The sequence below is a fragment of the Pelodiscus sinensis genome, chromosome 22, assembly GCF_052426305.1.
Source record: "Pelodiscus sinensis isolate ZL-2025 chromosome 22, ASM5242630v1, whole genome shotgun sequence".
NCBI classification, from domain to species: Eukaryota; Metazoa; Chordata; order Testudines; family Trionychidae; genus Pelodiscus; species Pelodiscus sinensis.
This window is the reverse complement of record NC_143073.1, coordinates 16,151,736-16,176,467: the sequence shown is the minus strand read 5'-3', so window position 1 is coordinate 16,176,467 and position 24,732 is coordinate 16,151,736. Positions and strand designations below refer to the sequence as shown.

General features: G+C 50.2%; 1 protein-coding gene and 1 pseudogene across 5 annotated transcripts; both read right to left on the bottom strand.

Moving 5' to 3' along the window:
- Nucleotides 1-1,677: 1,677 nt before the first annotated feature.
- Nucleotides 1,678-19,337, bottom strand: SENP3 (SUMO specific peptidase 3). 5 transcript variants are annotated; one of them, XM_075907059.2, is made up of 12 exons: nucleotides 19,179-19,313; nucleotides 9,101-9,375; nucleotides 7,028-7,920; nucleotides 6,619-6,876; nucleotides 5,856-5,967; nucleotides 5,538-5,685; nucleotides 4,682-4,729; nucleotides 4,009-4,086; nucleotides 3,739-3,876; nucleotides 3,458-3,541; nucleotides 3,211-3,261; nucleotides 1,679-2,673 (listed from the first exon to the last, which is right to left on the bottom strand). In XM_075907059.2, exons 3-12 carry the CDS (start codon nucleotides 7,905-7,907, stop codon nucleotides 2,563-2,565), a joined length of 1,908 nt encoding a protein of 635 aa, XP_075763174.2. In that variant the 5' UTR covers nucleotides 7,908-7,920; nucleotides 9,101-9,375; nucleotides 19,179-19,313; the 3' UTR covers nucleotides 1,679-2,562. The 5 variants fall into 5 exon arrangements, 4 of the variants coding, with proteins under 4 accessions (XP_089628499.1, XP_075763174.2, XP_089628498.1 ...); XM_089772372.1 differs by having other exon boundaries at nucleotides 9,101-9,363; XM_075907058.2 differs by lacking the exon at nucleotides 9,101-9,375 and having other exon boundaries at nucleotides 1,945-2,673; nucleotides 19,179-19,337.
- Nucleotides 13,335-24,484, bottom strand: LOC149521831 (uncharacterized; annotated as a pseudogene).
- Between the last annotated feature and the right edge of the window lie 248 nt (nucleotides 24,485-24,732).

Genomic DNA, 24,732 nt, shown 5'->3' with positions numbered 1-24,732 from the left:
AGGTCACATTCCAAAATCCCCATGTCCCTGTGCCAAAAACAGCATCACAGTAGGCTGCTGCACCTCACAATGTGGTTTAATTTAAATCCAAATTTGACCCAAATCTGCTCAGTGCGATTGAGAACATGGCAAGGCACTGGTGCCAGTTCCCCTGGAATATGTCAGGCTTAGGTCTGAGATGCAGACTCAGGGGCTAGCTGGATGGCTAGCTCCTGGAGCGGGAGAGGTGCTGGGCTGGGTGTCAGCCAGGCACATGTTGGTCTCTGCCTTAGTGGGCCCTGAGCAGGCCTGTTTTCAGCTCCCCATGCTGGGCACCCCAGGCATGGACTGAGCACATACAAGGAGAGATTCATAAGACTGGGACTTTTCAATTTGGAAGACACACAACTAAGGAAGGATATTTGGGATATAATGGCACAGCCAAACAGATGCTTGTCAGTTAACACTACCAGCTACATGCAACACCCTGTTCTCCCACCTCTGCATTTAAAGTATTTTGGGAGCTGATGAGACGGCACGCTGGCTCAGTTCCACATCATGCCGGGTCTTGGCAGCTACCCTTGCTGCAGCCTGAAGTGTCTGTCCACCAGCTCTCAAAATTCTTTAAATGGAGAGCCACTTATCAGTTGTGTAACCAACAGCATTTGTGTCAGCTACACAATTACCGAATTATATGCTTCCTACCACCCCTAAGGGATATGACAGAGGTCTATAAAATCATGACTAGTGAAAGTAAGTAAGAAAAAAGACAAGTTACCTGTTCTGCAACTGGTGTTCTTTGAGATGTTGTTCATGTCCATTCAACATAGGTGTGTGCACCTGCCATATACCAGTGCAGAAGTTTTACCCTAAGCAGTAGCCATAGGGGCTGGGGGTCGTCCCCCCCCCAGAATGGCGTACATATGCCACACTATATAGGACACTCTCCAGCCCCTTCCTCATTCTAGCTTGCTGGAAATCAACAGAGGGGAGGAGGGGAGGAAGTTGAATAGATATGAGCAATACATCTTGAACACCACCAGTTATGGAACAGGTAATCGTCTTTCCCAAGAGTGCTTCCTCATATCCATTCACTGTAGTGTTTATGGAAGTGGGTAGGTGTTCAGGACATGCAGACTGCTGTACAACCCTGCCGAATGCAGCATCCTCCCTAGCTTGCTGTGTGATGGCACAGTGAGAACTGCAAGTATAGCGATGTGGTCATCAGTGCACTCAGAAAACAACCTGGATTAGGACATGAGTGAGAAATGCTTGTGAAGAAGCTCAAGCTCTAGTAATGGGCCCTGATCTTTCCTCTTAGACTTCCCTCAGAATCTTACCTCTCAATTCCCTCAGTTTGCATACAGTCTGCCTTCTTGAAAGCCACTGTCTTTATTTTGGCTGTTCTTCCTCCTAGTGTTCCTTACAATCATAAATTCACTCATTCGGATAAATTTAGTTAGTTTTAAAACTCTGCTTCTCTTACACCCAGAAGCAGAAGAAACCCAATGTGGCCCCTCATGCTGGGCAAAACAACACTGGCTGCTCTTGGATTCCTTTGTTGTTGATTGTAAGCAGGGGGTCAAGTCTGGGCTGTGCTCAGTGCTGTGCTCAGCATCATGAAGATCTTGATCCCAATTAGAGCTGGGGGGTCCCTGCAGCAGTTGGTCCTAAGGGTGTCCATTCCTCACCCCCAGCACCAATGTTCCCCCCTCATATTTTTCCATCCATTTATAGAATACATTTTGTTCTGTGCACCAAGGCATGTGCAGATGTGCACCACCAGTAGAAAAACATACTGCTAGTTGTCAATGCACTGCTAATCAGCTGGGTGGCCTCCTAGCCGCTCAGCTTAGAGGGAACACTGCCCAGCAGACATTCTGACTTGTTCGGCCTCGTTCTTCTTCCAAAGGAAAATCTGCCCCACTTGTGAGGGGGCACAGGGGAAATGACACTCCCCAGAGACCCATATTTCAAGGCAGGGGGGTTCTCCAAAGAAATGAAGTTTATTGCCCAGAACAATTTGCCATCGCATAATATATATATATATAAAAAAATGTTTGTTTCTCCTCTCACAACCCAGTGTATAAACTTGTGTCCCCCCACCCCCCAACGTACAACTTCACTAACACAAATAACCAACAGGAGAAAAAAGGGTGGAGGTAGAGATTGTCATCTCCCTGCCCCTCCCCCACCCGCTTTGGGTAGAAATGGTTCCCCCCACACCCTCCCCCCCAAAGCCGGAGTGTCCCCAAAATTCAGGTGTAGAGGGTGTATTTATCATGACCAACCTACCCCCAAAATGTAACAAGGGAAACTGGGTTTAAATATGAAAAAAATATAGAACCAGGAGTGGGGCCACCCCCCTAAAAGTAAAAAAAGTCTCCCAAAAGTCTGGTTGAGGGAGGGGGATTAGCTGTCCTCCCCCCCCCAAGTTTGAAGAGTTCCAATGCTACAGAGTTGGTGCCCATACCCCCGCCCATCCTTCTGGGGTTCAGGGAGCCCCCCCCATGGGCAAGGGGGGGGAGACTGTGTCTGTGTGTCAATCCGGAAGGGAAGAGGTGTGTGGGGAGGGAGGGCGTCTCACACGCTGAGTTTGCAGTGACAAAGCTCCTTGTACATCTGCCGCCGCAACTTCGGCATGTCCTGCTGGGTGAAGGTGAATGCCCGGCCCAGCGCCAGAAACTTGCAGTACTGCGGGGGGATGAGAGGCAAAGAAAGGGTTAACCAGGGGAGCAGAGAAAAGCTTTTCAATACAAGGGATGCTGGCACTAACAAGCCCAGGGAGGGGACTGGCTGATGTGAGGGGAAGGAAGGGAAGGGGAATGGGACAGGTGCCAGCTCCCACTCAGTCTCAGTGCAGGGACTGGTGGAGGTGAGGAGGGGAATGAGGTGTGGGGCCTATCTCCTCTAGGGAGCGCTGGCTCCCATCCAGTCCCAGTGTACGTGAGGTAAGCTTGTCGGGTTCTGGCCCAGTTCCCAGCACCCTGATCACTCAGCGCTAGTCCAGCAGTAGGGGCAGAGCAAGACACTCCCCAGCAGCATGACAGGGAAATGCACTGTGGGATCACAAGGGAGAAAATGCTCATGGTATCCTTGCAACCTCCCCTATGTGGAGACAGTGGGGCAGGAGGAGATGACAGGTCTGGGAAAGGCCAAGTGGCTGTTCATGTTGGAAGGGGAGATCCAGGCCATGGAGGGGCACAGCAAAGAGCCACTGCTCCCACTCACCTGCAGGACAAAGGCTCCACAGTCGCTGTCGTTATTCTGCCTGGCCACGTTCTGGGGGGAGGGGAGGACAGGGTGAGCCCAGGCCCAATGCTGCCTTTCCCACTAGGTCACACAAGGGACAATCCAACCACAGCCACTGGCTTGGAGAGATAGAAACCAGGAGTCCTGGTTTCCAGCCCCTGCTCTAATCCCCTCACCCCCAACTCCCTCCTAGAGTGGGGGAGGGAATCTAGGTGTCTGGACTCACCATCTTAAAGGAGCCCTTCCAGCCGTCTCTGAAGTCTGGCCGATCCTTCTTGTCTGCTTCGGCCTGGAGGTACCTACAGATGTGCTGGGGGTTGGGGGTGGGAAGCAGAGGTGCACAAAGGGGTGAATCAAGGGGGAAAGGCTGATGGGACCTGGGGGTGGATCTGCTAGTGCACACCCCATTCCCTACCCCCTTGTGCCAGCCAGTCCCTGTCCTGGGGGAGGGAGCAGGTGCACCCTAGAGGGAATAGGCCCTGTTTCCCACCCCCTGCATCCGGTTACCTTGGGACAGCGGCGGTTGAGTGTTCGCTGCGAGTCAAAGTAGGTGATGCTCTTCTGCTTCACGTCCACAGAAATGAGGGACCAGTGCACCTCCAGGTGAATGGGGATGAGCAGTAGCTCCTTATTGAAGATATCCACCTGTAGGGGGCACCGCACACTTAGCTTGCTGCCTGCTTTCTGCTCCACAGCGCCCCCTAGTACCTCTATGGGACCATCCCTGCCTGCCAGGGGAGAGCACCCCCTGCTAAGCCCCCTCCCCGGCATACTCACATTTTTGGTCCAACGTTTCACCCCCTCGTACCCCTTGGTTCGTAGCTTATCGTAGAAAAAACTGTTGAAGAAATGGACCTGGGGAGGGAAGGAGCCTCCGCTTAGATACCAATAGTCCTGGGCTGGACTCCTCCACTAGTCCAGATGCAGCGGATCCTCCAGGCTGCTCCAGACTCGCAGCGAATCAGGAGTTCACTACACAGAAGGGGTTCACAACTCTGCACTGAGATTTCCCTGCTGTGAGGTGCAAGAGTGAGATCCATTGTGGGATAGGGGTGACTTGAAGGACAGAGCGGGGGATGGTACCCATGGGTCCTGGCCACCAGCCCCAACCCTGCTCCCAGAGCTGGGGAAAGAACCCAGGAGTCCTGACCCCTTCAACGTCCCACTTTGTAATCTGGGAGTTCTGCCACTCATCAAGTCTGCTGAAGTTGGGGGCTGGACTGATTTACATCAGCTTAAGGTTAGGATGTATGAAGCCTATAGCTGGGCTAGCAGAGCTGCAGATAGGGAGTCAGGTTGTCAGTTCCTAAGAAAGGCAGTTCCTTAGAATGACAACATGCCCTTGGTGAACTGGGGCTGAGCTGCAGGGAACTGGATGCAGTGGGGAAAAGGCATACTAAGAGGACATCAGTTTGAGGGCTGGAAGCATGTAGGGGGCACTATCACTCACCTTCTCTGGCACTGTATCCATGACAAGGTCCCCGTACATGTTCATGACCTGCACACACAGCGGGGAGGAAAAAGAAAGGGTTAGGATTAATGTTCCCTCTAATCTTTTCCATCTATGTGCAGAATAATTTTTGTATGTGCACCATGGCATGAGTGAATGTGCACCACCAGCAGAAACACAAAATCTAGCTGTAGGCACTCTGCTAATCAGCTGAATGGCATCTGAATTTCTCCTGAGCAGCTCCACAAGAACTCAGCTTAAAGGGAACACTGATGAAGGGCACCACAGCTGTCTCTGGACATGAGGCCCATCACTGAGATGCAACCACTTCTGGGGCATGGTGGCTGGTTACACAGGGACCCTTTGCTTGGCACTGAGGGTAATGTAGGCATACCGCTAGTTTGAACTAGGAGGGTAATGTAGGCATACCGCACTTGCAAATGAAGCCCGGGATTTGAATTTCCCGGGCTTCATTTGCATAAGCGGGGAGCCGCCATTTTTAAAACCCCGCTGGTTCGAACCCCGTGCAGCACGGCTACACGGGGCTCGAACTAGGTAGTTCGGACTAGGCTTCCTATTCCAAACTACCGGAATAGGAAGCCTATTCCGAACTGCACAGGGTTCGAACCAGCGGGGTTTTAAAAATGGCGGCTCCCCGCTTATGCAAATGAAGCCCGGGAAATTCAAATCCCGGGCTTCATTTGCAAGTGCGGTATGCCTACATTACCCTGCTAGTTCGAACTAGGAGGGTAGTGTAGACATACCCTGAGATACCCGGGGGCAGGAGGGCCAGTACTGACTGCTAGAGAGGGGCTCCTAGCACAGCATCCCCTTGTAGCCTTGCTGAGCGTCTCACCTGGTCATTTAGCCAGTTGGGGCCATAGAGCGTCTGGAGGTCGTCCATGGTCAGCACGTGGCGCTTATAATTCACCCGGAAGCCCCTCACCATGGCATTGCCTGGCATACGCTGGTATGACTGGATTAGCTGCTGAACCGTGCCCTTCCTGCAGAGGGAGGAGAGGGGAATGAGGAAGACAGGAGCATGGAACCCAGGAGTACTGGCTAACATCCCCCACTCCTTTAACTGTTAGCCCCCATTCACTTCCCAGAGCTGAGGAGAGAGTCCCAGTGCCCTGGCTCTCAGCCTCTGCCCACTCTAATCCCTCTCGGGTACCTCTGTGGTGTGGAGAACTCCTGCTGGAAAATGTCTTCTAGCTTCTCCACCACCTCGTCTGTGCTGACGGGGATGAGACTGCCATAGGCCTGAAGGAACTCATCTAGAATGCCTGTAGGTGGTGAGCAGCAAGATAGAATAGCTGAGGTGACAGTGCTGGGGCTGAGATGCAGCCACCTCTGGGATGGGGTGGCTAGTTACATGGGGACACCTCACCCAGCACTTAGATGCATCCACTTCTGGGGTTGGGCAACTGGTTACATGGGGACCCCTTGCCAAGCATTGAAATGCAGCCACCTCTGGGGGCAGAGTGGCTGTTCAGACAGTTATCCCTCCCCAAGACACTGTGCTTCCTTTCAGCTTGCATACAAAAAGCCAGAACGTGTACGTTATTGATGCTCATAACACACCCTCATCATGGCATCCAGTGACGTTAGAATCTGCCTGAGTTTGCAGGAATGGGATGTTCACTCTGAAATCCAGTGGCGATGCCAAAGTATTTCTGTGTCTTCACTGAGCATGGCTAGGGTCACAGCAGGGAATCACTCGGGTATGAAAGGGGAGGAACCCAGAATGGCCTGCTCTAGCTCCACCCCTTTACTTCGCCAGGCTGCTAAACTATGTCTGACAACTTGTGGCAGGAGGCCAGTGCTACACCCACGTTCTCCTGTGCTAGCCCCTCACTTTCTGAGCCCCATCACCTTCTGCTCCCTATATTACGGGGGTCCAGCAAGGGGGAGCACTCACTCTTCAGCCTGCTTACTCTGTACAAAAGTGACATGTTCCTCCCGCAACGGGCTGTGTTGAGCTGCCTTCTCTCCTGGGATCGCCTCTCTCTGGGGGACTCCGGGCCCATCCTTGTCCCGGGGGGTCCGGAAGAACTCCTCAACCATGTGGGCCCCACCAATGCTGCAGACGTTACTGATGACGATGCTAGGGTCTGAGGAGGCAGCGGCCAAGGCTCCGAGGTCGCCATCGGGAGCCAGGGAAGCAAAGCCGTTGGGTAGGGCACTTGCAGGGCCTGAGGGAGGGGAAGAGGAGACATAGGCACCGTTACATGGAGGGAGAGGATGGGTGTAGGGAGTTCCCTATGTGTCAAATTCCACTCCTCCCCAAAGCAGCCTGGAGCCCCCACAACCAACGACACCCCTCCCCCCCCCCCCCCCAGTTACCTGGATCCATGTCCAGCATCGGCTGTGCCTCTCTCCTGCTCCCAGGGGATGACAGCTCAGCTGGGAGCCGAGCGCCATCCTCCCCTGGCACCTCCATGCCAGCTTCCTTCTCAAAGGCCACCCGCTGCAGCTGGGTGTACTGTGGGTATGAGGTGGTACCAGGCTCTTCACCCATGAGCGCCCCCAGCAGACTGAGCCGGGGAGGTGAGGGGGCAAAGGCCCCGCCCAGGTGGTAGTTCAGTCGGGGTGAGGAGCGGGGCTGGAAGTGCAAGGGGCGGGGCCCCAGCTTGCCCCTGCCTTGGCAGTCCTCCTCCTCCAGAGGGCAGCTTTTCAGGTCGTAGTCAGGCTGTGAGCCAGGGGAGAGGGAAAAGGAGGAGCGAGTCCGCTTGGTGCTGCCCCGCCGGCGTCCCCTGCAGGCCAGCTTGCCCCACAGCTTCCAGGGAAAGGCCAGAGAGGAGCATTTGGAATACAGCAGCATGCGGAAGGCCCGCCGGGCTCGCTGGCGCCGACGCAACTGACAGCGCCGTCTGGTGGCCGCCAGGGGCAGCAGCCGCCCCTCAGCCCCACTGGGAAAGGGCCAGTCCGGGCCTCTGCTCCTGGCCACCTTCTCTCCCGTGGTTTTGCTCCGGGCCCAGCCCGACATGCGAGGCAAGTCCCAGTCATCAGTGTCGCCATCCTCTTCCTCGCTGTCAAAGCCCGGGGGTTGCTCTTTGGTGTAGGCCAGCCGCCGCCCACCTTCAAAGCAGCCGCCATGCTTGGGGGTTGGGGGTTCAGGCTCCTCCCAGTCCTGGGATGCCAGGTGCAGCCTCTCTCGCTTGGGGGGCTCACAGAGCCCATGGTTTGGACCCCACATCTTCTTAGCCTGGATGTTTTCCTTCATGGCTCCGATGTGCCTATGGGGGAGGGGGACAGAGGTCAGGCTACCGTCCTTCTGCTTTACCAGATGTCAGGAAGACCCTCAATTCATTGCATCACCCCTTGTCTGAGCCTCAGTTTCTCCTGTGCTCCTGCTCTACTAGCTACTGGGAGAGAAAGGGAGGCAACACTGCCCAGAATAGGAGAATCACCACCAGGTCTGTGCTGTACCCTGCATAAAAGAGGACCCCAATCACAGCTGGGGTCTGCCCAGGACCTGAAACAATGTGGGGGCCCCCTCCAGTCTCGGATGGGCTGCCCAACCCAGTGAACGTACCCAAATCGCTATCTACACAGACCCAACCCAAATCTATCCAGGGCATCTGGGTCAATTGCGGGGGGGTATCCAAATTCTGGATTGGAGGGAACCTCGATGCTGGGGGACCTTAATGCTGGTCATATGGGGCCCATGCAGCACTCAGCATAAGTCCTCCTCTCAGAAAATTCTAGCACTACGAGAATGGACGCTCTTGAATCAATTTGGGGCTAGTTTGGCTGAATTTATTTTGCTCTCGGACAGGGATCTATTGATTCCAGACCAATTCGGGAGCCTCCACACTGAACGGGAGGAGGAAAATGCAACTATTGAATACAGGTGGCCAATTTGGAAAACGACTTGGCCACTGGCACTGGCTGGGTTACTGTAGCCATACTGGTCCCAGGTTATGAAAGAGACAGACACCAGTTGCTGAGAGAAACGAGCACCCGTCTATACTGAAAAGCCCATCTTTCACCAGCAGCAGCTGGTCTAATAAAAGATGTTGTCTCGCTCCCCCCCAGTCTCAATACTGAATCACAATACGTGTGTCTGACAAAGTTCAATGAATCCTGTGCCCCACTGTAGTGTGCACAATTGAAGGATGTCAATTCATCAGAGTGCTGTCAGAGAACAGTTGTGCGAATGATTAAAAAAAACCCGTCTTAGACCAAGAGACTCAAAGATCTTGAGCTATTTAGCTTGACAAAGAGAAGATCAAAGGGAGATTCGATCACCATCTGTAAATATCTACACGGGGAACAAATATTCCCTAACTGGATCTTTAATCAGCAGAGGTCTAACACCGTCCAATAGCTGGTAGTTGATGCTAGAGAAATTCAGATGGGAAAAAAGGCGTACATTTGCAACAATGAGAGTAATTAATCACTAGAACAACTGACCAAAGGTCCTGGTGGATTGTCCATCACCGACAACATTTAAATCAAGGTCCAATGTTTCTCTAACAAATCTGCTCCAGGAATTAGTGCAGGGAAGGTCTCTGGACTGCGTTATGCAGGTGGTCAGACTAGATGATCATACTGGCAAGTCCTGGTCTTGGAATCTCTGAATGTATGCTGGAAATTCAGAGGTTTCTAACCATAGGATGAGTGAGATCCTGGAGCAGTCTCCCAATGAAGAGGGGGAGAGCAGGAACCTAAATGGTCTGAAGATGGTGCTTCATCAATTTAGGACAGGGTAGATAAAAATCAGTGATTAAAAAAAAATAAAAAATCTGATTTTTAATTTCAGTCACATTTTTTTTAATCGATACAATATTAAATTTCCCATTTAAAAGTAACAGTTACAGTTACATTTGATCACAAACATGCTACACCTACGCTTACAATCTCATAAAAATTACTGGCTCTAGTCTGTCCAGCCTAACAACCAGCTCTTGCTTCTTGAAAGTTCTGGGCTTTCAATTTCTGTTTCTCAGCAAATTAACATGTGCAAAGACAGACACAGACTAGATAGGGTTTTGTTCTGCGCTTATGTGGTGGCAGACCTGGAGCAAACATGGCAAAGCAGTTAGTTAAGACATTGTAAAAAGACAGACACACAATATATAGGAAAGTATTTGAGGCAGCATAGAAAGGAACAGTGGAGTGTACTGGAAAGAAATAGGGGAGACATTCAGCTCTCACACAGCTTCCTATGTTCCCCATCTCTTTTACTGCAGATAAACTCATGGGCGCAAGAGACCTCCCCCGCCACTGTCTGGGAATATTTTGAAGAAATTCATTCCCTGGGCAAAAAAGGAAAATGTGCCAAGTGTAAGCAGTGTAAGAAGATGATGCAGGGCCTAGCTGCAAGAATGGATCATAAAGAAAGCTGCTTATAGGGAGAAAATGATGAGGATATGGTTGAAGAACAATGTGGATCAACTTTGCAATACATCATTGCTCAAGACTCACTGTGATTTAACAACATTCTTAAGCTGTTGGCTACGTTGGATGTTGCTAGAAAAAACAAGTACAGCTAATGCTTATGGCTTGTTTAAATAGTTAACTGGGTTTATAATCTATCACCCAAATATACAGTACAGAAAACTGCAGTAAGAGAAATCTAGAGTTGCCAGAGTGTCGTTTTCTTATTTTATATGATACTAGAAGACTTACACGGCGTTGCCTGGGTCTGGCCTGGGGGGTAGCAGGAGAGGCCATGCAGGCTGCCAGCAGGCACTCCCTAGGCCCAGCCTGGGAGGAGGCATGCAGGCTGGCCCCCTGCGGCATTCCCTGGGCACAGGGGCAGGAGCTGTGCAGGCCAGCTCCCATGATCTGTTGGGGGGGAGGCAACCTGTGGCTCCTATTGGGGGTGGGGCTACACTGCCTGGTCCCGGCAGTGCTCCCAGGAGGAGGAGCTGTGGCAGTGGCACCGTGGCAATGGGGCTGGCAGAACTTTCCCCCTCTCCCTATCCCTCCGTCTGATCCTCCACTGAGAGGGAGGGGTTTGGTGCAGAGGTGCCACAGCAAGATGATGAACCCCGTCCACTGCTGGCCACTCCCTTCCTGGCGCAGCTGCCCCAGTGGTCACTCTGTGGTACCACTGTCCCCCATGCTCACTTTTCCCAGTGGTGACTCTGATCAGCCCCCTCCCTTTCCATTAGGGTTGCCAAGTGTCCGGTATTGAACTGGATAATCCGTTATTTTTGCCTCCTGTCTGGTAAAAAAAATTCAGAAAATACTGGACACATAAAATGTCTGGTACTTTATGATTTTTCTTCCTGGCCAGAAGACAAAAATCCCGGGCTGTCTGGCTCAATACCGAGGCAGCCTGGCAACCCTAGTGCTTACTGGGTTCTGCAGGGGAGCTGTTCAGCCTGGCGCAGGGAGGCAAGATGGCGGGCGGCTGCCAGCAGCCTGTTAGAGTCAAAAAACCTCACCACATGTTTTTTAAAGGGAGCAGTTTTTTTTTTTTTTCTGAAACCATCTGGCAACCCTACTTTCCATATTACTGAAAACAGTTGAATTCCAGGCATATCCCATTTTGCTGGTACACCAAAACCCCAAACTTGCTTTAAGTTAGGATAGGAGGAAGCTGCCTACCAAACTTGGTGCTCCTACCTGTTATCATTTAGGAGGAGTTCTTGAACAAACTGACTCACAGACAAGGCACAAATCTCTACAATTAAGATGGATGGGACGGGATGCCTCTTATTTTGGAACATCATGGCCACAGACCATAATGGTGATGCCATAAATCTATTTCCTAATTTACTTCAGCATAACTGAGCTTTCCCAAAGGAACCCCAACTTATACTTGTTTTCAATGGGCCTTACTCCAAAATTAAGTGCACTCTAAGCACAATCAGTCTTAGTTTTGGTAACTTGGAATCAGATCTGCATCAAAATGATACTGGGAGTGGAGGAGAGGAGGGGAGAGCTAGTGATAAAAGTTTTCAAAACACTGTACATTTAGGACATGTCTACACTAGGAAATTATTTCAAACTAAATTTGATTTAACTCCCAATTTTACAAAATCGAAATAGCATGTCCCCACTACAGGGAAGTCTGGAAATTAATCCGAGGCAGGCTCCATTAACCTCTACTTAGAGCCCCAGAAAGCACTGGACAGTAATTAGTTTGAATTACTCTGGGGAGTAGTTATTTCGAAATAGCAGCACCAGAGCATCCACATTAACGCTATTTCAAAAGAACTATTTTGAAATTAGCAGTATTCCCCAAGGAAAGCAGAAGTTCAGATTTTAAAATAGGTAGCCCGTTATTTCAAAATAACAGGTTTAGTAATGTTATAAAAAATTCGACCTAAGGGAACAGCCAGGAGGTGGGGCCTGAACGAGCATACACCTCTGACATTGGGAAAGGGCGCCGGATTCAAAAGGAGGAAAGCGGAGGACAGACAGAGGAGAACAGAGGAGGCGGAGGACTGCGAGAGAGATAGTGAGAGAGACGCAGCAGGAGGAGGAGAAGAGAAACAGAGTGAGAGGCAGTAGGGGAAGAAGAGAAAGAAGGAGAGAGAGGCAGGAGATGGACGAGAGCTAAGAGAGAGAGAAGGCGAGGCAGTAGGAGGAGAAGAGTGAGAGGCCATTTGCTCCACTTGCTCCCGTGCAGTGGCACAGCTGAGCGGCGCAGAAGTCAGCTGAGCGCCATGGCAGGAGGCGAAGGGGGGCAGGGTGGTGACATACACGCCCGGGGGCAGGGTCTGGACGAGCGTGCATCCCCAATGGAGTCAGAAGGAGGAGGAGAAGAGAAAGGGAGAGTGAGAGGCAGGAGGGGGAGAAGAGAAAGAGAGAGACGGAGACAGAAGCAGAAGGCGGAGGAGAGCTGAGAGAGAGAGAGAGAGAGAGAGAGAGAGAGAGAGAGTCCAGAGGCTCAGGAGAGAAAACCAGTGTGGTGGAGAGACCTGAAAATCCCATCTTATAATGGGCTAATTGGGTAGTGTCTGATAGAGTTAATAAAATTTGAAAATGGGGAAAAAAAAAAAAAAGAGTTTAAGGCCAGCCGTCAGCCAGCAACTCAGGAAACCGTTGCAATTGCAAATGTGAAATGTTTATGGAACATTTAAGATTTAATTTAATAAAATGTAAGAACTAATGTGTTCATGTGTATATGATTGAGGTCTTACCATTCCTAATGTAATGCTGCTGCATGAGTATTATGTGCTATTTCCTAAATTAATAAAAATCAAGTTATCTAAAAAAAAAAATAAATAAAAATCACACAACATATACCCTCTTAGATAGTGTAGAATGCTGTACTGAGCTGTAAATTAACATGTTTTAGTAACCACATTTGCACCATTGTGTGAAGAAATATGTGTAGTAGTATCAGTGGGAAATTTGATTTAAATCAATGATTTTTTTTTTGTGATTTAAATCACACTGATTTAAATCAATCCACCCTGATTTAGAACAGGATTATCTGACGCATAGGAGATCTAGTCTTGATGGTGTAAGAGGTCCATTCCAGTTCTGTTAGACACCTGTGCAATGCTGGAATTTCCAGACCATAGCCCACCAGCATCAGACATTTCCCACAAACATGAAAAAACCCTACAGATAAATTACCCCCTACAAAGTCTATCTCGATTTCTGATAAGTAGAAATTAGCTTAAATCTCTGAAGCATGAGGTAGATTTAACTGCTCTTCCAAAACTCATTTGCATTCACTAATCTAACTCTGGATAGTCTGATCATCCACAAAGTTGACAAATTCTTCGTTGAATCTTGTTACATTGTTGGCCTCAATTAACGTCCTGTAGCAGAGAGTTCCACCAGTTAACCAGGGTTAGACAATATGTGCGAAAGAACTTTCTTTGATAAGTTTTAAATTCGTCACCTTTTCATTTCATTGATTGTTCCCTTGTTACTGTATCAACAAAATTAAACAGAAGTTCACAATTTATCTTCTTTATTCCAATGTTTTTAGGCATTGCAGAATTTGATTTGATATTTTATATAATTGATGGATAATACTAAAGTGTATTTTAAGCCCCTGCCCTGATTTTTATCTATCTGATTTTTCATAATGCATAAGATTATGAGTTAAAAGTTTTTCTGATATGTATCTATTTCAATTTTCACAGCTGGAGTGGCTCAAACAATATTTTAGTGACAGTAAATGCTGAGATTCAAAGGCTAAAGACTTACAACTGCTTCAAACAGACTGTCAAGACCACATCTCAAAACTAATTTAAGGATATTTCCCTTGTCTAATTCTACTTGTCAAGCGGCATTTTTCTCTCTTTGCCTATCCATAAATTTCTATTATGATCAATGGAAATATTTTCTGATAGGTTTTTGTGAGTACTGTGAAATTGACTTTGACCTTAGGGTCTTACTATGTTTAAATCTCAGCTCTTACTACATTTAAACTGCAGAGCTGCAGCAGGGGGTAGTGCCTTCCCTTATCGACTAGTTGTGTAGTCGACACAAATTGTATTGACTACATGATTACCCAATTACCTGCCTCTTACATCCTTAATCACTATCCCTCTTATTTATCTCCTAAGATTCTTTTTTAGAAGGTTGTTTGATTACAGTTCTGCGGAGAAAATTCCAAGTACTAAATTCTTTAACATAGCAAGGAAAGGCAGATCAAAATTTAATGGCTGGAAGTTGAAGTCAAATTCCAATACAGTAACAATAAGGGGGAGTTGCCTTTGGGAGTTTATCCTACTGAACTCTTCCAAGACAGACTTGATACCTTTTTGGAAGACGTTGTATAGTCCAACACAAGTTAGCAGGTAACACTTAATGGTGATATGCAGGCCAGACTCCTTAGATAATCTGATGTTCCTTCTGGGCTTGAAATCTAATTGTACAAGCACCTTTCTACCAATATATTTGTGTCCACACTAAGGATGTTTAGCGGGTATTTCACTAATTGAATAGTCAATGCATTTTTGCATCGACTACTTGATAGGGCAGTGCTATGGTTTCAAAGGGGCAGTGCTGCGCAGAGCCCAAGATCAGCTGGGGACTCCCCAGCTGACCCCGAGCTCCATGCGGCGCTGCCGCTTTGAAAGGCTGCTGTGGCATTTCAAAGGGACAGCACCACACAGCTGATCCTAGGTTTAGCGCCACACAAAGCCTGGGGACAGCTGGGGACTCCATCTTACCCCAGGTTCCGTGGTGAGCTGCCCCTTAGAAACACCATTGCGGCATTTAAAAGCATCAGTGCCGCACGGAACCCAGACTCCCCGTGGCGCTGCTGTTTGAAGTACAATCCCTGTTCCCCTACCTTGCTGCCTCTATCTGATAGAGGCAGCAAGGGGAGGGGGGAGCAACTAGTCAACTATCCTGTTAACTATCCAATAAGCATTTGCTTATCAGATAGTTGACTAGTCCTTAACAACCATAGTCCACACTAAGGACAGGTCTATATTGTTTCAAATCAGTATAACTCCATTGCTCAGGCATGTGAAAAATCCACCACACTGAGTGACGCAGTTATACCGACCTCATCCACGGGTGTTGGCAGTGCTAATTCCAATTCTAGTCATCAAGTAGTTCTCCTGTCCACTCTTGCAGAGGTGGAATAACTACACCGATGGGACAGTTTATCCGGTGGGCATGACAGTGTCTTAATTGAATGCACAATGGTCGTACTAGTGTGGCTCTGTACACGTGGCCAAGCCTTGAGGCTACATCTGCATTACAAACATCTGCCAGTTCAGCTTTGTTGGTCAAGGGTATGAAGAGATGCGATACATGACAGACCCAGCTGTGTGGGCAGAAACCCCTAATACAGTGGTGGGAAAAGGGCCTCCACCAGCCGGATATGGCCCGCCAAGGAGTAGATTCAGGCCACAGAGGCCCTGCTACTCCCCTGCCCCCAGACCAATTAGGGCGTGGGAGTGCGCAAAGCCTTCTACACTCTGCCCCCACACTGCAAGCAGCGTGTAGTGATTGAAAGCGCCGCATGGTCCTGGCAGGGCGGGAGGAAACTTCATGTGCTCCCCCAACCCCAGGCCTGAATTGGCCTGGGGACGAGGAAACACGTGAAGCCTCCTCCCACCCTGCCAGGAGCACACAGCGCTATGAAGTGCCGTGCGCTGCTTGCAGGGTGGTGATAGAGTACAGAAGGCTTCTATTGCTCCCCTGCCCCCAAGCCGTAATTGGCTTAAGGAAAGGGGAACGAGGGAAATCTCCTCCCACACCAGGGGCATGGGCACCTTGGGAGAACTTGGGGTGGGGCAAAGGCACTCCCTCACCTCCAGACCAATCATTGTCTGGGGTGGAGAACCCAGAAATATCTTGCCCCTCCCCCCTTCTGCTCGATGCCCTGCCCCTTCCTGTGCAGCTGGGGCCACTTCAAAAATTTTCGAAGTGGCCCCCCGTCAAAAAATTATTGCCCACCCCTGCCCTAATCAGTGCTCCCTGTGAGCTGAGTGTTTGGGCAGCAATCTGCATGTTTCGATGCACATAAAATTTATTCAAGACATAGATGGAAAAAATTAGAGGGAACATCGCCTAGCATACAGGCAACCACATTGGGAGAGCTATCCTATTACCAGTATAACTTGTCTCACTCTTAGAGGGGTGATTTTAATATACAGAATAACTCCCATTCCTCTGAAACCCTTTAGCCAAACCTCTGCATTACCCAAATCCCCCGCAATGTTAACCGACAATGAAGGGATCTGAATAACACTGAGATTTGGATAATAAAAGTAGAGACCCCTGAGCAGGCCTGAGAAGATGAGAACTCCCACTCTAGATTCAATTTTCTTACCCAAATAAATTCTGGGTCCCTCATGCATTTCAGAAAATTGGGAGTGTATTTGTACTATACCAGTATAAAGTGGGGCTTTACCCAAAGAGTGGCATCCACCCCAGCAGCACTTTGCTAGTTTTCCTACCGGGGAAAAGCATGCCTAATGTAGACATGATCCGCCACTGAAACAGGAGGATTTCCATTGGTAGGCACAGCAAAAATGTGATCTCCCTGGCACGGAGGAAAGAGGCAATGGGGGACACACAGAGTCACTGGCATGGAGGAGACTGGGGGCAGCCTGACATGGGAAATGGCAGAATGGAGAGGGCAATGGAGGATTCCTTGTTATGAAGGGAGGAGGGAACTGGGGTGCACAGAGCCATTAGCATAATGAATAAAAATGGGGTGCACAGAACCTCTGGCATAAGAGAAAGTGAAGATCTCCAGTACAGAGGGAGGAAGAGTGGAGAAATCCGATCGCCTAGTGTGGGAGAATATTAGGGTTCCTGCCATGGAGGAAGCAGGCATTGAAAAAGACAGAGAGCCCCTTGCATGGGAGAGAATGGAGTAAGGATACAGACAGAGCCCTTGGTATGGGTAAGATCCAAAAGAGCTGCAGCAGGAGCTCTGAAATAAAGAAGGATGGGAGGATGGTCTCAGGGAACTTGTCCAGGACATGGAATGGTAGGAAGCAAAGAGCTGATGATGTGCACAATGAGCTTGACTAATCAAGCTATGGCATGTGTGTGCACTAGGGATATAAAAGTGTAGTTGATTAACCAATAAGCAAAAACTTAAAGGTTAATGCTATAGACTACACATATTCCCCGCATTCCCCACTTGCCTGTACATTTTTTTAGCAGTCTGGCCAGCAGCCCAGTTCAGTCCTGGCTTGCGACAGGTCTGGGACCTACCCCCACTGCAGCTCTGCATTTAAAGTGTATTAGGAACTGGGCGGTCAGGCAGGCCAGCTCAGTTTCGGCTCACACCGGGTCCGGGGCTCAGACAATGAGGAACTGCTGCCACCTCACGCCACTGCCTCTATCACAGGCAGACATCCAGAAGGGGAGCTGGTTTTTAAACTGTCTCTACTTGCGAACCAGCTCCCACCTGGCACCCCACACTGTTGTCTCTGATACAGCAGCAGCAATGTGGAGTGGCAGGGGTCTTCTGGAGAGCAAGGCTGGAGTGCACTGGCTGCCAGCCCTGGCCCCAGGGACTACAGATAGTTGACTAAGAATTCATGAGGTTACTCAACTATTCAATTAACCGATATTTAACATTCCTAACGTGAACTTTAGGGTCCTGGGAATGGACTGGGATGCCAGTGTGCTAGGCACCATACAAACCCAGAACAAAGACAGGGGCAGATATGGGCACAGAACAGTAGGAGAGCATAAGGAAATGAGGGGTCTGCACCAGACAGTGGAATAGGAACACTAGTGGCCTCACTAATAAAATTCCAATGGGCAGCATAGCTCAGGAAACTTTGAAGGAGGACTGAGAGGTGGCTGTGCACATATTCAGGGAGAGCAGTGGAAGCCGGTATCATAAGCTCATCTGAAATAGGAGGTGCTTTCTCAATAGCTAGGTGTAGTAAGGATAGAGTGGGAAGTACCAGGACCAATGTTTCCTATAGGCTGAGCACTTAGGCGGCCACCTAGGAGAGATTCAAATGCTTCCCAGTGGATTAGCAAGCACCCACAGCCAGTAGCATGTGTTTCTACTTGTGGTGCACATCTACACATGCCCCAGTGCATATAAAATTTATTCCACACACGGATGGGGAAAATTAGAGGGAACATTGGCCGGGACAGCTAAGACAAGCAGGCAATAGAGATAGGAAGATGCAAATAAATGGGGTGGCACAGGGAAAGCCTGCGAACTTTGCAGACATGTTCTGAATGTAGATGGGTGGGGCAAGAGCATATCTGTAGAACCTGAGAGAAGACCACACTGACCAAATTCACACACGGCCTATAGACGGAAGGCCTGAGACAGAGCATAACCACTGAACACTGGGGTGTTTTAAGTAAATCCACATCAGAGCAACAAGCCCCTGACAGCAGTGACAGGATCTCTGGCATCTCCCCCAGTGATCGGGGGAAGGAGTGAATCCAGGGGCCATGCCTCTTGCTCCCCTAGTCACAGTGATAAGAAAGGGAGGTCCCCAGCTCCCCAGTGCACAGAGGGTGAGGTGTTGGGCACTTTACGGTGCACAAGGTGGGGCTGCTGCTCTCAGGGCCACCCCTGCCAGTCCCACCTGTGGGTGGGGGGAGGAAGGCCAGTAGGGAAAGTGCTTTGGAACCAGTGCAACCCTCCATGGGGTGTGGTGTGTGGGGAGTTCTGCCCTGAGATCCCATCAGCCCGCACACCAGGGGCCTGGAGAAGATCAAAGGCAGAAAGGGAGGATGACAAAGACTCTAACATCTCCCGGGGGGGGAGCGGAGGCTGGGAAACTACTCCCCCCAAACACTCTGGGACCCCCTGCCTTGCCCAGGTTTTGCAGGGACAGAGATGGGGGAAGGCGCTATGAAGCAAGCGGACCCATGTGGGAGCAGAGGGGCGAGGGTGGGAGCAGGGCAGCGGAATGGCGGGCGAGGTGCTGAATGGGAATAGAGGGGGGGCGGCAGCGGGGCTGGAAGGGGGTGCAGGGGAGAAGCGGACCGCGGAGAGAACAGGGCGACGGAGGGGATGGCAGGGGAGAAGAAGGGGGACCGGACCGTGGTGGGAACAGGAAGGTGTGGGAGGGCGGATCTCGGTGGGAACAGGGCGGCAGGAGCAGAGCCGGTCACTCACCCCCCCGCGGAGAGCGGGGCCTCGCTCCGGCTCCCTGTGCCGCCGCCACCACCGCCTGCCAGGAGTTGCCGGCGCCGCCCAATGGCGTCATCAACCCGCGTCCGAAAGGGGGCGCGCGCGCCGCGTCACCTCAATCCCGCCTCCCCCCGCGCGACACAGAGCAGCCTTTTCGACGTCATCTTCTTCCCGGAGCGTCATCGCGTTGTTCCCGCCTCCTCCGCCTCTCCGTGGGCGGGGCCGCCTCGTTCCTGAGGCGGTTACGTCATGACGGCGGCGCGCGACACTCGGAGGAGGCGGGGCCTGTTGCTCTCTGTGATTGGAGGGGGCTGCAAGAGAGGGATCCTGTAGAGCCACGGGGCATCATGGGAGCAGACCGCCCCGGGGTACTGTGGGATACGTGGTCACCCTACCATAGTATGGGAATCTGCCTCATGGCCTTGTGGGATAGGTGATTATCCCAGGGCATTATGGGATAGGTGGCTGCCCCCAGAGCATTGTGGGTCATGCAGTCACCCCAGGGTAAATTGTTGGGTAAGTGGCTGCCCCAGGGCATTGGAGGTTGCCCCAGGGCGTTGTGGGACTGGTGATCATTCCATGTGGCCCAGGGCATAGTGAGACTAGCGGTCCCCCTGCAGCATTGTGGGACAGGGGGCTGCCCTCTGCCCCATAGGAGGGCCACAGGGCCACCTTGGGACTTGGGGAGCTGGCAGAGCCCTGAAAATTGTGCTGGCCAGACAGCCCCACAGGTGCTTTGGAGAGTTGTCAACTAATAGCAACAGATGTGCTCACTTGCTGAGGTGGAAAAGGATGACTGAATGACTCCCTGCTGGAACCTCACTCACTCCTGATGCAACACAAGCCACTACCCCAGCCCAGCCCTTGACTGTAGTAAGGCTTGGAGATAATTAGAATGCCTCTGCGTCCACTACCTATTGAAGCTAGGAATCAACCATCCACCCCACTGGACAAAACCACATTTGATCGAATAAGAGGCAACACAAGCTTTGGGAAAGGAAATCATGCTTTGCTGCTCTATTAGAATTCTTTGAGAGGGTCAAACAAACACATGGACAAGGGCAATCCAGTGTATTTAGGGTACTTGGACTTTGAGAGAGCCTTTCACAGGATCCCTCACCAAAGGCTCTTAAGCAAAGCAAGCAGGCATGGGACAAGAGGGAAGGTCCTCTCATGCATCCTTAAAAACACAGGAAACAAAAGGTAGTCCTAGAATCAGCTCCTCCCTCCCCCTTACTAAGGATGCGTGGCCTGGTGCAGGGCACACTGGTACATCCCAGCATTTTTCATCCCTGATGTTTGGAGATGATACAAAATTACTCTGTATTGTTAAGTCCAAAGGAGACTGAAGAGTTTCAAAGTGATCTCACCAAATTGGTGACCAGGTAACAAAATGGCATATGAATAAATGTAATGAATAAATGAACAATGCACTTTGGGAAACATAATCCCAGCTATTCATACAAAAAGTGGGAGGTCTAAATTAGCAGTTTCTACTCAAGAGAGGGATCTTGAAGTCACTGTGGATAATTCTCTGAAAATATCTGTTCGCTATACAGTGGCACTCAAAAGAAGCTGACAATGTTAGCAACCAGTGGAAAAGGGAGTGATAAGACATATCACAGTGCCATTGTATAAATCTGCACACCCACATCTTGAATAGGGCATGCAGTTCTGGTAAACCCATCTCAAAAACAAAAAGTTTGAGTTGGAAACTGGGCAGTGGCAACTATGAGTGGGAGATGAAACAGCTTCCATATTAGGAGAAAGTAAAATGATTCAGATGTTTCATCATATATATAGTAGCCCAATGTCTGTGACACTGTAACACTGAAACCCAGCATGCCGAGGGCTACATGGTCCAGTCAGTGGCTGTGCAACAAGGCAGCCTGGGGTAGTGGGGAACTGCATGGCAGCTACATCCTGGGGCAGGCTGGAGTGGGAAGGGGGGACTTGTTTCTGGCCAGCTGCTGGGACACTTGCAGCCCGCTGAGGTCATTTATGACTATAAATATCCCTTCTATAGTGATAAAAATGTAGCCGTGTTAGTCTGGTGTAGCTGAAACAAAAAACGACGATGTAGCACTTTAAAGACTAACAAGATGGTTTATTAGGTGATGAGATTTCGTGGGCCAGACCCACTTCCTCAGATCAAATAGTGGAAGAAAATTGTCACAACCATATATACCAAAGGATACAATTTAAAAAATGAACACATATGAAAAGGACAAATCAAATTTCAGAACAGAAGGAGGATGGGGGGGAGGTAAATGTCTGTGAGCTAATGATATTAGAGGTGATAATTGGGGAAGCTATCTTTGTAATGAGTAAGATAATTAGCGTCTTTATTCAAACTTAGGTGTAAAGTGTCGAATTTAAGCATGAATGACAGTTCAGAGGATTCTCTTTCAAGTGTAGTCTTAAAAGGCCTTTGAAGCAGTATGCAGGTAATCAAGTCGTTGAGACAATGTCCTTTCTGGTTGAAATGGCAAGAAACTGTTTTGTCTTTGTGATCCTGTCTAATATCTGTTTTGTGGGCATTGATCCTTTGGTGAAGTGTCTGAGATGTTTGTCCAATGTACATAGCAGACGGACACTTTCGGCACATGATAGCATAAATTATATTTCTGGATGCGCAGGAATATGTGTTCTTGATCTTATAACTCACTTGGTTAGGTCCAATAATGGTATCAGCAGAATGAATATGTGGACAAAGCTGGCAACGGGGTTTGTTGCAAAGGAAGGTACCAGGGTTGATATTAGTATGGTATGTCTTGTGGTTGTTGGTAAGAATCATCTTGAGGTTAGGTGGTTGTGTATAGGAGACTATGGGTCTGTCTCCCAGAGCCTCTTGGAATTTAGTATCCTGTTCCAGTATAGGTTGTAGTTTATTGATAATGTGTTGGACAGGTTTAAGTTGGGGGCTGTAGGTGATGACAAGTGGTGTTCTATTGTTGGTTTTCTTGGGTCTGTCTTGAAGTAGATTGTTTCTAGGTATTCGTCTGGCTCTTTCAATTTGCTTTTTTATTTCTCCGGGTGGGTAGTTGAGGTTTATAAATGCTTGGTAGAGATCCTGAAGTTTCAGGTTTCTTTCAGTGGGATTAGAGCAGATGCGGATGTATTGAAGGGCTTGGCTATAGATGATGGATCGTATGGTGTGTTCTGGATGGGAGCTGGAAGCATGTAGGTAACTGTATGAGTCAGTGGGTTTTCTGTAGAGAGTGGTGTCTAATTTTCCATTGCTGATTTGTACTTTGGTGTCCAGGAAATGGATCTCTCGTGTAGAATGGTCCAGGCTGAGATTGATGGTGGGATGTAGGTTGTTAAAATCTCTGTGGAATGTCTCCAGTGTTTCTTGGCCATGCGTCCAGATCATAAAGATGTCATTGATGTAGCGTAAGAAGAGAAGGGTTAAAAGAGGACGGGCGTTGAGGAAACATTGTTCTAGGTCAGCCATAAAGATATTAGCATACTGTGGGGCCATGCATGTACCCATGGCTGTGCCGCTGATCTGGAGGTATAAGTTGTTCTCAAACTGGAAATAATTGTGGGTGAGAACAAAGTTACATAGGTCTGCTATCAGATTGGCAGTGGTGTCCTCTGAGATAGTGTTTCTAATTGCTTGTAATACATCTTCATGTGGGATGTTGGTGTATAGAGCCTCTACATCCATGGTGGCAAGGATGATATTATCGGGGAGGTTATCAATGTTTTGTAGTTTCCTTAGGAAGTCAGTAGTATCTCAGAGATAGCTGGGGGTGTTGGTTGTGTAGGGTTTGAGAAGAGAGTCTACACAGCTGGATAAACCACATTTTACAAACCTCTCTCCTCTGATCCCACCTCAGAATACCAAAAGAAACTACACTGTCTCCTTAAAAGCCTCCCTACAGCTGCTCGGGAACAAATCCACACAGAAACACCTTCTGACCCCCGACCAGGATTGTTCTATCTGCTTCCCAAAATCCATAAACCTGGACACCCCAGACATCCCATCATCTCTGGTATCGGCACGCTCGCTACTGGTTTATCCAGCTACGGGTCCTTCAGGCCAATCCTCTAGGTCACCACGCATCAGCACCCCATCACGCAGGTGCTGGTGCATCCCCACTTCCTTGGGGCCCTCCTTAGCCCCTCATTTCAGTTGCACTCAAGACACAGGCACCTTGAATGGGGTCCCGTCTATGCTCATCAGGGTCAGGTGAGCGTTGGGCCCCATGTGGTCTGGGGCCACTATGCCGGGCCAGTGTCACCTCTGCGCCCGTGCCCCATTAGCCCATGGCCTTCCTTCCATCCATTTCCAAGGGCACAAGGCACTCGCTCCACAGAGGGAGCCCTGTCTCCACCCGGTACACAGAGAAACCTGCCTCTGACGTGTCAGGTCTCCCAAAGGAGCTTGCCTGAGGGGCCTCTCCCACCTGAGCTGAGGCCTGCCATCTCCTCCCACTTGGGCAGCCTGCTCCTCCTCCAGCCCCACCCAGTTAACCCTGGAAAGTCTCAGTTTGTGGAGCCTGTCTTGGGGTTTGGGGCACTGGGCCCACTTGTGGCCCCTTTGCCCACAGTGATGGCATAGCAGTTCCCTTGGGCCGGCTGGTCCGCCCAGGTACTAGCTGTCCCTCGGAGGGGGAAGGGGGTTTGTTGGGTCCTCCCTTCTGGGACCCCCCCATACGCGCCTCCCCCTGTTGCACAGCCAGAAGCTGGTCTCTCTGGGATTCCCCTTCACATCTGGACCAACTGTCTGTGAATTCATCAGCCAGCTTCCCTGCGCTGTGTAGGTCCTCCAGCTTCCTGTCCTTCAGCCACAGTCTCAGGTTGGGTGAGCAAATTTCCTAGAGCTGTTCCAGGACCATCAGCTTAACCAGGTCCTCTGGGGTCTGTGCTCCAACCCCAAATACCCACTTGCGGACATATCGTGCCATGCAGGAGACAAGGTCTAAATTGGTCTCCTCAGGGCCTTTCTGTGCTCTCTGGTACTTTTTCCTGTACATCTCAGGGGTGAGCCCAAACTTGTGCTGCAGGGTTTGTTTGACCAGTTCATAGTCCCCTGGCTGCAGCCCCTCCAGCTGGCCGAGCACCGCTGCGGCCTTCTCATCCAGTAAGGGGGTGAGCTGCTGGACCCTGTCAGCTGGGGGGACCTGGTGCATCTTGCAGGCTTGCTCAAAAGAATTAAGGAATCCATCCAGGTCCCCAACATCCTTACACTGGGACAGCACAAACCTCTCAAAGTGACCTGCAGTCCCGGACCCCTCCCCACTCACCGCAGCCGAGGCTTCTCTGCCTCTCAGCTCTTCCATGGCCCGCTCATGCTGCCACTGTCTCTCTCAGTCCTCACGCTTCTTATCACGGTCCTCCAATTCCTTTAGCTGCAGCTCTTCAGCTGTCACAGATCCACTGAGAGGGACCTGCCTGGGATGAACCACTGCTGGCTGAGCGCATCCTGGTGGGCACCATGTCTGTCTGGCAGTCTCCAGCCCTCTCTCCTGCCTCAGATCCTGAAACGCTCTTGGGGCAGTCTGGCTGCTCCCAGCCAAGATGGGATCCA

Bases quoted from the DNA above. Each gene is read 5' to 3' on its own strand.
- SENP3 (XM_075907058.2), bottom strand. From the start codon at position 7,907: ATGAAGGAAAACATCCAGGCTAAGAAGATGTGGGGTCCAAACCATGGG. The intron at 5,686-5,855 runs GTACCCGAGAGG...CTCCCTCTGCAG, and splicing joins GAGTTCTCCACACCACAGAG to GAAGGGCACGGTTCAGCAGC. The intron at 4,087-4,681 runs GTGAGTGATAGT...TTCCCTCCCCAG, and splicing joins TGGATACAGTGCCAGAGAAG to GTCCATTTCTTCAACAGTTT.